This window comes from Ascidia mentula, chromosome 1 (assembly GCF_947561715.1).
Source record: "Ascidia mentula chromosome 1, kaAscMent1.1, whole genome shotgun sequence".
NCBI lineage: Eukaryota > Metazoa > Chordata > Ascidiacea > Phlebobranchia > Ascidiidae > Ascidia > Ascidia mentula.
The window spans coordinates 24,984,203-24,996,456 of record NC_138566.1 but is presented as its reverse complement, the minus strand read 5'-3'; the positions used below and the strand labels follow the sequence as shown (position 1 = coordinate 24,996,456).

Here is a 12,254-nt window from a genome sequence, read left to right as displayed (position 1 = left end):
TACAAACTATCTATCTTTGTTGTTTTTTCTGGGCTCCACGTATCTGGAAAATACAAGGAAATTTTAATTATCTGTTCAGCAGTGTTTTTAACCTTTTCTGGTTCATGACACCCTTTTGTGTGCAACATAATATTTTGGTCTCTCTTTTAATCGTTTATTTAGAAAAAATACATATGTTTATGTGAGAATGGTTGCTGTAACCGTATGGCCAACTTCTAAATATGTTATTGGTTGTTTAACAAACCTCTTCTCGACATTACATTAAAAAATCTTTGTCCTCTTCAATACCAACAACATAAAGTTGAATCACTGTCAAAATGTGTAATGATCAGTTTGGCCCTGTTTGTTTCAACGGATTCTCATTGTGACTAAATTCACTCCATTTAATTGGACAACCATTACACTACAACCGCCAAGCAATCTGATCATAGTGAAACTGGTTAAGTTTTTGTCGAGTGGTTTTCTGATAAAACCACAGTGATGCCAAGTTTATGAACAAGATTAAATTACTTATTACCCTTACAGTAGCCAAGTAGTGTTTTAAGCTTTTGCATGACAAGGCAGAATCGCCCCACTGTGCAGGTTTTACTTGTTCATCACAGCTATCATATTGAAGTCATTTGGTTCGCAGTAATTACATTGACCACCCTGTATTAATTACATATCTTTTACCATCCTTGATAATTGAATTTATTCTGCTTTGTTGTGCTTATATTGTTGGCTGTTATGAAAGCAGTGACTGTAACATCAAATTTAACTTGTAAATTTTGGACATCGCAGTAGGATTTCATGATTCCATAATTTTAAATATTGTTTGTACTAATGGTTATAGTACATTTTATGTTATGGGTTCAGTGGATTTTCTGACAAAAGTTCATCATTTTATCACCACCCTGATCCGTTATAACTTGGGCCACAACAGTTTTCTTTTTAGGATTTTTGCATAATCTTTTCGGATTTAAATTTTTTTTGTCCAGTATGCAGGACTAACGGTGTATTGAGTAGATTCTTTAAAATGTTCACCGTCTAAACACTAAATATATTTGTTTTTTATGTTATTTTTTAGTTCTCCGACATTTTAATTTGAAAAATCTAATGTAATAATTGTAACATATTTTTGGTTTTAGCTGAAAAAGCTCAACCTCTCGCACAACTATATTGGAGATAGGGATTTGTATGCACTGACAAAGTGCATCCACAACATTGAAGAGTTGGAACTGGAAGGATGCGATCTAGAAGGCTTTGGTGTTAATGGTCTATTTGATGAAATTGCAAAGTTGCCAAAACCTGTAAGATCACTGTTTGTATTTTAATTGTATTATATTCTAAATGTTCATGCATGTATTATTTCAAAGCCTTTTAAAGAATTCACATAACTTTTTTTGTTGCAAGGTTTTGTGCTGACAAGCTCAAAGTTTGTCTATATATCAGGGGTGACCAACCTTATGCTTCTCATACATTATTATTTCCCCACTTTTCAGATGTCCCACAACTATCATGCCTTCGAATTTTAAGTTTAGATAAGATTTGAAAAAAATTTCAGGATTCCCAGTTCTAGTGATATGTATTTATTTTATAATTTTCTTCTGAAAATCAGTGAATTTAATTTTTTGTCATGACGAGGCATGTTTTTTTATTCTCCACTGGGTATAGTGTGTTGCTTGTAGTGATACAATATGCCATAGGTTGGCTAACCCTGGTATATATTGCTAGAAAATTGAACCACAGTTACAAAATATTTTCGCAGTGGATAATAGGCAAAGGCCAAAAAAGAACGTTCAATTCAAATTTTTCTCATCAGTAAAAATTTTTGTTGTAAATGATTACCTAGTCTGCGTTTTAAAAAAATATTTAAATTCTTTGTTTTGTCTGGGCACAACGTATGTGGAAAATACAAAGAATTTTTCATTTTCTGTTCAGCAGTGTTTTTAACCTTCTCTAGTTGATGACACCCTTTTGTGTGCAACATAATATTTTGGTCTCTATTTTAATTGTTTATTTAGAAAAAAGATATATGTTAATGTGAAGATGGTTTCTGTAAGTTTATGGCCAATTTCTAAATATTTGGTTAGTTGTTTAACAAACCTCTTCTCCCCATTTCATTGCAAAATCTGTGGCCTCTGTATTACCTACAACTTAAGAGTTGAATCACTGTTACAACCATTACACTACAATTGCCAAGCAATCTGATCATATTGAAACTGGTTAACTTTTTGTCAAGGGGTTTTCTGATAAAACCACAGTGATGCCAAGTTTAAGAAAAGGATTAAAAGACTCATTAACCTAGTAGTAGCAAAGAAGTGTTTTAAGCTTTCGCATGACAAGGCAGGATCGCCCCACTGTGCAGGTCCATACTTGTTGATCACAGCTATCATATTGTAGTCTTTTTTCCATCCTTGATAATTAAATTTATTTTGCTTTGTTGTGCTTATATTGTTGGCTTTAATGAAAGCAGTGACTGCAATATCAAATTTCAACTTTAGGTTTTAGACATCAACTTGTAACATCATACTTGCAGGCTGTAACATCAAACTTGGAGTAGGATTTCTTGATTCCACAATTTTGAATATTTTCTATACTGATGGTTATTATAGTACGTTTTGTGTTATGGTTTCAGTGAATTTTTTTGAAAAAAGTTCTTTATTACATCTCCACACTGACCTAATATAACTTGGGCCACAATTCACAACTTTTTTGTTCCAAGGTTTTTATGCTGACAACCTCTAAGTTTATTTGTATATCAGGGGTGGCCAACCATATGCTTCTCATGCACCAATGTTTTTTTTTCAGATGTGTCCTAACTCTCATCCCTTTTTATTTTAGATTAGATTTAAAAATTTCAGTAATCCCAATTCTAGCTACAAGTGATATTTCATTAGAATGCATCTCTGGGTTATAGTGTGTTGTCTGTAGCGTTGCAAAATGCCATAGGTTGGTTTCACTTTGTGTGTATTGTTGTAGAAATGCACAACTGTTGCACAATGTTTTTGTAATGCGGAACAGGCTTGAGCCCCAAAAGAACATTCAATGCATATTTTTCTTATTTTATTTTGACTAGAATTATTTTATTGCAAATGACTACCTAGTTGGCATTTCCCGATTATTTTTTCATTTTCTGTTCAGCAGTGTTTTTTAACCTTTTCCAGTTCATGACATCCTTTTGTGTGCAGCAGAATATTCTGGTCACTTTTTGCATCAGTTATTTAGAAAAAACATATAATATGTGAATGTGAAGATGGTAGGATTTCATGACTCCACAGTTTTTAATACTATCTATACTAATGGCTATAGTATGTTCTATAAAATGGTTTTAGTGGATTTTATAAAAATTTCTTCATCACATCTCCACACTGACCCACAATAACTTGGGCCACAACAATTTTCTTTTCAAGATCTTCACATGATGTTTTTAGGATTTAATTTTTTTGTCCAATATGCATGACTAACTTTGTAATGAGTAGATTGTTTGAAAGGTTTATTGTCATTATTTTAGTTTTGTTGTATTTCATACTTTCATTTTATTTTGTATGTGTACTGTTTATTTTTTTCTTCTAACTTTCATACTTTGGTTGCACATTTTTGTGTGTTTGTGAAACTGGATTTTTTATTGTATCAAATAATCTAATGAGATAATTGCGATGTTTTTTACTTCCAGCTGAAGAAACTCAACCTCTCCCACAACAATATTGGAGATATGGGTGGTTTTGCGCTGGGAAATTGCATCCACAACATTGAAAAATTGGAAGTGGAAGGATGCAACTTAACTCACCGAACTCCTCATTATCTATCACACAGATTTGCAAAACCTGTAAGATCACTGTTTGTGTTGTGTTTGTAATATAATCTAAATGTTCTTGCATTTATTGGCAGACTATGCTGCTTGTGTTTACTTCTGTTAACTAAGTTTATATTTGTATCATTTTAAAGCTATTTACTTTTTTGATAGATACAAAATTTTCTTTTTAATTTCTTTGTTGATGATTCAACCAAAAGGAATGCTGGAATTGAATACATGATTTAATTACAGTCTACACTCTATCAAATTTCTTTTTATTACTGATAACTTAAAAAATTCTCATACATTTTTTCTTGCAAGTTTTTTTTTCCCAACAACTTCAAAGTTTTTTTATATATCAGGGGTGGCCAACCTTATGCTTCTAATGCATCATTTTCCCCGATTTCTTCAGATATGCTGCAACTATCAATTATTTTGTTAGTTTTGGATTAGATTTGATAGTGTGGGGTATACCAAAGAGCCCATTATATTGTTGGCTGTTACGAAAGCAGTGACTGTAACATCAAATTTTAACTTGCAGGTTTTTGACATAGCAGTAGCATTTCATGGTTCCACAATTTTGAATATTGTCTATACTAATGGGTAAAGTATGTTATATGTTATGGTTTCAGTGGATTTTATGAAAAAGGACCTTTATTACATTTCCACACTGACCCATAATAACTTGGGACACAACAGTTTTCTTTTTAGGATTTAATTATTTTTTGTCCAATATGTAGGACCAACTTTGTAATGAGTCGATTGTTCAAAAGGGTCATTTCTAAAACACTAAAAACAAGTTTTGTTGTTATTACTTCAGTTTCCCCCACTTTTTAATCACTGCTGACTGATAAAATGGGCCAGTGATGGGATGCAAATATTATAGCATCTGTTCTCTCACTAGCAGCATGTCATATATTAACTGCATAATACAGTGCTCGCAGTGAAACATAGGTCTGTGCACATTTGGTTGCTAACAACCGGTCCATGTAGGTGCCGGTTGTTAGCAACCAAATGTGCCCTAAGAACCAACTAGTTTTCAATATATTTTGCACTTTGATTATATTTTGTATATTTTTTGTTTCTACTTTTATATTTTGGTTGCACATTTTTGTGTGTTTGTGAAACTGTAATATTTTTAATTGTATCAAATAACTTAATGTAATGATTGCAATGTTTTGTTTTGCCTTCAGCTGAAGAAACTCAACCTCTCCCACAACTATATTGGTGATCTGGGTGGACATAAACTGGCAAATTGCATCAACAACATTGAAGAATTGGAAGTGGAAGGATGCAACTTAACTCACCGTACTCTTTATTATCTATCACACAGAATTGCAATGTTGCCAGAACCTGTAAGATCACTGTTTGTGTTATAAATGTAATATAATCTAAATGTTCTTGGATTTATTTGCATACTTTGCTGCTTGTGTGTCCTTCTGTTAACTGAGTTTATGTTTGTATCATTTCAAAGTCTTTTACCTTCTTATAGATACAAAATTGTTTTTTCCAATTTCTTTGTTAGGAATCCAACTAATAGGATTGCTGGAATTGAATGCATGATTTGATTAGAGTCTACACTTTATAAAATTTCTTGCTAATTCCTCAGAACTTCAAAAAATCACTTATCTATTTTCTTGCAAGTTTTTTTTGCTGAATACCTCGAAGTTTGTTTATATATTATGTGTGGCCAACCTCATGCTTCTCATGCACTAATTTTTTCCCTTTGCTTTAGATGTGCTGCAACTATCATGCCTTTGAATTATTTTGGTAGTTTTGGATTGGATTTGATAGAATGGGAACTGCGATGTTAAAAACCTACAAGTTAAATTTTGAATTAGTTTAGATTCGATAGTATGGGGTATAGCAAAGAACCTATTATGTTGTTTGCTTTTATGGAAGCAATGACTGTAACATCGAATTTTAACTTAAAGGTTATTGACATGGCAGTAGGATTTCATGATTCCACAATTTTGAATATTGTCTATACTAATGGGTAAAGCAATTTTTCTTTGAATGTTGTGCAACTATCATGCCTTTGAAATATTTTGTTAGTTTTGGATTAGATGTGATAGTATGGAGTATAGCAAAGAGCCTATTATATTGTTTGCTTTTATGAAAGCAGTGACTGTAACATCAAATTATAACTTGTAGCTTTTTGACATAGCAGTAGCATTTCATAAGTCCACAATTTTGAATATTTTACATACTAATGTTTATAGTACGTTTTATGTCATGGATTCAGTGGATTTTATGAAAAAGGGCTTTTATTGCATCTTCACACTGTCACTGACCCATAATAACTTGGGCCAAAACAGTTTTTATTTTAGAATGTTTGTATAATGTTTTTATAATATTTTATCGGTATGTAGGACTAACTTTGTAATAAGTAGACTGTTCAAAAAGATTGATTGTCAAAAACTATAAAAACATTTTAATATCATTAATTTAGTTCTCTCACATTTTAATCACTGCTGATTGATGAAATGGGCAAGTGGTGGGATGCAAATATTTTAGTACCATTTATCTCACTAGCAGCATACCATATATTAACCACGGGAATACAGTGCTCAAAGTAAATCAAAGGTCCACACATTCGGTTGTTAACAACAGATTCATTTAGGTCATTAAAACTTGTTGAATCCCACTACTGAAATGGGCCATTACGGGTGTCATAGAATTTTTATTCTATTTTGTGCTTTCATGTAATTTTGTCTTGCGAGCAGGTTTATTTTTTTGTTTCAACTTCCGTACTTTGGTTGCACATTTTTGTAAAACGGGATTGTTTTTTAATTGTATCAAATAACCTATTTTAATAATTGCAAAGATTTTTTTGCCATCAGCTGAAGAAACTCAACCTCTCCCACAACAATATTGGAGATATGGGTGGACATGCACTGGCACATTGCATCCACAACATTGATGAATTGGAACTGGAAGGATGCAATCTAACCATTCAAGCTGTTAATGAACTATCAGACAAAGTGGCAATGTTGCCGGGAACTGTGGGCACATACATGGAAAGTTTATTCGAACGTTTGTAAACCTTTTATATTTTTGAAGGTTTTGTCAAAGGAACATGGTCTTTCCTATAAACAACAGCATTCAGTCATTTTAAGCTGTGGAAAAGCCTCATTGACATCCACATCTAAACAAGATCAAAAACATTGTAAGGAAACTTGTTTTTGTCACTTTGCAAAATGTTTTTTTGTTATTTCACAATTTCCAGCTGCCTTGGTAACATACATATCGCTAATCCTAATTTAACACATTGCATGAAGTTTATTGTGGACAATTCTGTTTGGGAAGTTGATATTTTTGTTGTGAAGTATAAGAAGTCTTTATTACATCATTTTTATTTTAAAAATCATTAGGCGAACAACTGAAGTTGTTGTTGAAAGAAAAGGTTCTACAAATTGCCCAGAAAGAGTTGTCGCTTGCAATTTTATCAAAATGTCCCATAACACCAGTGGAAGTTTCCATAGTCCGCAACATCATGCCTGATGATTTGTTTAATTTTTCTTTTACTTCTAAAAGAGAAAAAAAATATGATAGAATTTCTCCTACCAAAATGTTTGTGGATGCAAAGAGGGCAGTATTGAGAAATATACCCCGCAGATTTGGGTTGGGCCAAGCTAAAGCAGAAGAAGAAGAAGAAGAAGAATATGTGCAAAAACATGGAAATAGGATTTTTATTGTTGGCCAATCAGGAATTGGAAAAACATCTTTACTAAAAACATGGACTAAACATAACTTGTATGGAAATGTGTCTTTTTCCTTTTATGTTGATGTCAGCAAAATTGATTTTGATGTGGAAGTGACATTTCTTCAGTTTCTTCTTTGTACATTGTTGCCTGACCAAACATACACACCCAAAGGAGAAGCAGACATACTTGAGGTAATTACAACTGATTCAGATCTTTTCATTATTTTTGATGGAGTTGGAAAAGCAGTTGATCTTCTATCAAAAAAAGTTGAATCCATTCCTTCTTTGCATTCAAAAAACACACCAGATGTTTATTTAAGGCAGTTGGTTGAGGGAAACTTGCTTCCAATATCCAGAAAGATTTTTACATCAAGACCTGGTCCATTCAACAAACTTTATCAGTTATACAAACCAACATTTGTTCTTGAAATTGTTGGTTTACCTCCAAGTTCACAAGAAGAACTTGGACGACAAATATGTGGGGCAAAATATGATTCAATAAGGCAGATTTTAAAACAAAACCCTTTCTTATTAGAATGCTGCAAAGTACCATGCAACTACATTTTGTTGCTGAACTGCTTGATGCGCTATGACAGTGAAGTAAAAAATGTTTTGCTTTCACCAATACTTGCTGCAATTTTGGTCCAGAATTTGCAAATCTATTTTGATGAAGACCCAGGCATCATGGTGTACAACTTGGCAGAACTTGCCTGGACAGGGACGGAAAATGAAAAGGAATACTTCTCCTTGGATGATTTAAGACAAGCCAAACTTGATAAATGCGCAGATAACATGTTTTTTGGGAAACGAGTAAACTATTATTCATATCAACATTCACGTTTCTCGCATGATATCTGGCAAAAGTTTTTTGCTGTTATCTATCTGATGATGATCATGCCTTTAGATGAGTTCCAAAAAAAATACACAAAACTCACAACTGATGGATGGAAATACTTCACCAGACTTTGCTTTGGATTATGTAATGATAAATTGTTGGGTGACATTCAGTGTTTGGAATCAACCACTTTCAGATTTAATTTTAAAGATTATCATTCAAAAAAGTTGCTACTTACCAAACTGCTTCAATCATACCTCAAACCACCCAATAAAGCTACCATACAGAAAGTTTGTTGTTGGGTTCATGAAGCAAATAATGCTGAAATCACAACATCTCTTGCCTCATCCCTTCCTGATGAGTTAGATCTCAGTGATTCATCAGTTTCTCTTTGTGACTTAGAAAATCTGGCCTATGTGCTGCAGCGTAGAGCTAACCCGGTACGTTTTATTGTTCAATACTGATATCCCAGACAAATGAAGTTAATTACAAATACTTAAACTGCAGATCAACCTATTAGACCTTAATGGCAACTACATTGAAGATGGTGGTGCAAAAGTATTGGCAACATGTTTAAACAATTTTGACAATCTTGATGTGGGAAATTGTGGTATATCATGCAACGGTGCTGGTCATTTGGCTGAAGCAGTTAAAAAGAGGCCATATTCAGTGATTATTTGCTTTGGCCAGGTGATTGTAGGCAAGCAATTAATTTGCATTTGTTTTTCAGATGACTTTTATAAATTTAGCACACAATGACATCAGTGATGGCGGTGCTAAGCATGTTGCCAGCTGTTTGCATAACATTAAAAATTATGTGCAAGTTGGCAATTCTGCAAACACTTGGAAAACTTCTGACTTTGGAATCAAAACTGTTGCTGACCAAGTGGAAAAACTGAGAGATCGGGTTGGTCTGATTTAAAAACAATCCTGATTTTGTTCCAAAGTTAATTATGTTGCACACAGCCTTAAAATTTTATACCTGAAAAAGGATAATTTTATTTTTTCGGCCCATTTTACTCATAAAAGTTACGTTTGTATTTTTATTACACAATTTAATACTCAAAAGTATATTTTTAGGATAACTATAACTATATTGAACAAACATCAGCTCTTATTGGACCAAATGGTGGAAAATGTGAAGTTCTGGGATGTGGAGTTGATTTCCCATGTGGTGCTGTAGAAAAACCAACATTAATAAAGGTTACTGCATATTATGGAAAACAAAGTGAAACGGTAACTATGCACTTATGTGAAAAACATTTACCTACACAAAATTTACATACTCTATCTACAGCACCAAATAACACCAATGTTGAAGTGTGAGCCAAGTCATGTAGAATTCAACAAGGAAGTATCAGTAACCTTGCCAACCTGCTACTTCTACAAAGTTCCCCAACAGATTTTGGTAAACCCAGTTCTTGCACATACTCAAACATTTTTTTGCTAGAAATGGTTGTATTGTGGAAAAATGGTACCTGTATGAAATTTAAACAATATTTTTGGGGAAAATAAATTAAATAGAGCTATTAATATGTTTTTCAGATTAAACAGAGCATTGATGGGCTGGAATGGGAGACAGTTGTGCCCATTTATCACCAACACCAGAAAACCCTGCAGTTTTGTGTCCCTCATTTTACATAGTAAGTCTTGTTTCTGTTACACCAATAACAATGCTATTTAGTAATGAACTGCATTTGCCAAAGCCATTCAGGATCCAGTGAAAAAAATGACAGAAAACACATGGTCTTAAGTTGTCGCTTGCGCAAGAAGTTTGAGGATGAACGGTCAAAAATGAGAGTCTTGAAAATCTTTCTCTATGATAGCATTGGTGTTGATTTATGGAAATATTCTCAAGACAAACCAGAGGATCTACAAAACGTCTTCACCGACACCGTAGAGATCAAGTAAGAATTTACATGTTTAGGTGCCTTTATGCTGGTTTATGCTTTTCCGCATTTAGGTCAAAGTTTAAAGACATAACATTAAAAATGAAAAAATGGCCTTCTGGAGTTCAGTGTAGACCTACATCCAAAACTCTAAGAAAGATGTTTAAACGGCCATTTTCTGAAAGCCAGTTTTTTCTTGTGCGAAGAAGCACTCTTAATGAAGATATTGAGTTTGAGGTTGTGGTATTGTGGAATGAATCACCTATCTATGAAGAAGGAAACTTTTTTGAGAACCCTTTTCCGCCATGTGTAAGATTTGCTATTGTATTTAAGAGCACAATGGCATTGTTATACATTTTTACAGATTGATATTGCCGAGGGGAATAGACCAAATCAACCAGTCAGTAAGTATATTTCTTATTTTAATCTTTGTCGATAATAGCAGCTAGTTTTAGAACAAATGCTATTTTGGTGCTGTGGGTACATAGATTTTTGGTTCGAAAAGGCTAGGTAACATGTTTTATGGTGGAAATTTTTCCAACCCAAACTTCAACACAGCTGGTAACAATGTAAATCAAGGGCCCAGCACCCAACAAGACACATCACACCAACAAATTGGTAAGTGGAAATGTTGGTATCTTTATTTTCCTTGTAAACTGTCAAATATATCTATTTTTCAGGTCGTTATCCATCTAGCGCAGAACATTTACCAGGCAAGTAAGCAATAAAGTGTGCAAAGCTTTTAAGCATTGGTACAAAGTAATTGTTATAACAAAGATACAAAATTTAACAATTCTCAAAAATTAGGTTGCGTAATATTAATACAAAGAATAGTAAATGTAAGTCTTTGCCTGGTCATTTGCCCGATAGGATTGTCCATTAACACACCAAGCTGCGCTGATAAGACCTTATAGGTTGAAACAGTCGCCATCTGTCTGCACCTCACAAAACTCATATTATTGGCTCCATGCTTTTTATAGAAAATTTAATAATCTTGTATTTGTTCTCCATAACTAAATGCTGGAATATGTATTTTCTTGTGTAAGCTTTTGTTTTACTTCAGAAGCTGACCCATCCTCAGACACTGCATAGGATTCCTGGCATGCAAATTCTTGTTATGCTGCGTGCATGTTATTAAAAGCCAAAAGTACCATAACCTTCAAGTAATGTCAAACGTTTGTTTGTTTGACAAAACAAACATATGCAGTTCCAAATAACAAACAGCACTTAATTGGACAAAATTTTTCAAGCATCAGATGAAGGCTGCTCTGAATGAAGATTTTGTTGAGCAGCTGTTTTTTTGTATTGTGTATTTTTCTCATTTTTTATATTCTGCACTTAATCTCATCCTCTAGTTCACACTTTTGTATTAAACTTATATGCAATCACTGCTTTAACCTTATATATGCAGCCAGTATGCAAAAATTTTGTTTTTGTATTTACTTTTATTGGTTTTGTATAACAAGTGAACTTGTTTTTTTCTTGTTGCACTTTTGAAATTTGTATCAGTATTTCAACAGAAATTTTATTTCAACAGAAGTGTACTATTTGTGGACTTACGCTTCATATGTTTCTATTTTTAACCGGAAAAAAGGTTTTCACATGTTTTTAAGTTGTACACTTTCAAATGGGAAGAAAGCCCAGCTGTTGCATTCCGTAACTTTTGTACTTCTATTAATACTTCACTATTACTTGCCACCACACAAGAATTTTAATATGTTTTATGAGTTTATTTGTAGCAATGGTTTGCAAAATAGACATAATCCTTACAGGTCAGTGCAGGTATACTGTTATCATATAAAAAAAAATTCTGAGGTATGTTAATTAAATCCTGTAGGGGGTTGACTTTGGTACTTTTCTCTTGTTATAGTAGATTTGGATTAATAGTCACCACCACATTTTGTGCCATGTGTGGGATGGTAATGTTGAATGAGCACACATGTACAGGCAGATGGTATTTCGATTTTTAACGTATTTTGATCGATTTTCATTTGATTTCATGCAATTAAATTTTTGGAGCTAATGAATTTGTGCTGTGTGGTGTTAAAG

At 33.2% G+C, this 12,254-nt stretch overlaps 1 protein-coding gene across 22 annotated transcripts in view; it reads left to right on the top strand.

Annotated features, from left to right (window-relative positions):
• LOC145916271 (uncharacterized) overlaps window positions 1–12,215 on the top strand; it is a 59,863-nt gene extending 47,648 nt beyond the window's left edge. For 11 of the 22 annotated variants that reach the window (XM_083002794.1, XM_083002795.1, XM_083002793.1 and 8 more), the window contains 17 exons: window positions 1,128–1,289; window positions 3,656–3,808; window positions 4,969–5,130; window positions 6,619–6,780; window positions 6,839–6,944; window positions 7,150–8,756; window positions 8,824–8,985; window positions 9,047–9,223; window positions 9,397–9,552; window positions 9,614–9,724; window positions 9,862–9,959; window positions 10,023–10,223; window positions 10,280–10,514; window positions 10,570–10,609; window positions 10,716–10,823; window positions 10,886–10,918; window positions 11,269–12,215. In XM_083002794.1, the coding sequence (XP_082858920.1) occupies window positions 1,128–1,289; window positions 3,656–3,808; window positions 4,969–5,130; window positions 6,619–6,780; window positions 6,839–6,944; window positions 7,150–8,756; window positions 8,824–8,985; window positions 9,047–9,223; window positions 9,397–9,552; window positions 9,614–9,724; window positions 9,862–9,959; window positions 10,023–10,223; window positions 10,280–10,514; window positions 10,570–10,609; window positions 10,716–10,823; window positions 10,886–10,918; window positions 11,269–11,297 (3,702 nt within the window). In that variant the 3' untranslated portion in view covers window positions 11,298–12,215. Of the gene's footprint in view, window positions 1–1,127; window positions 1,290–3,655; window positions 3,809–4,968; window positions 5,131–6,618; window positions 6,781–6,838; window positions 6,945–7,149; window positions 8,757–8,823; window positions 8,986–9,046; window positions 9,224–9,396; window positions 9,553–9,613; window positions 9,725–9,861; window positions 9,960–10,022; window positions 10,224–10,279; window positions 10,515–10,569; window positions 10,610–10,660; window positions 10,824–10,885; window positions 10,923–11,268 lie in introns of those variants that run through there. The other 11 variants (XM_083002808.1, XM_083002804.1, XM_083002799.1 and 8 more) reach the window with 9 other exon arrangements.
• The last annotated feature ends 39 nt before the right edge of the window (window positions 12,216–12,254 follow it).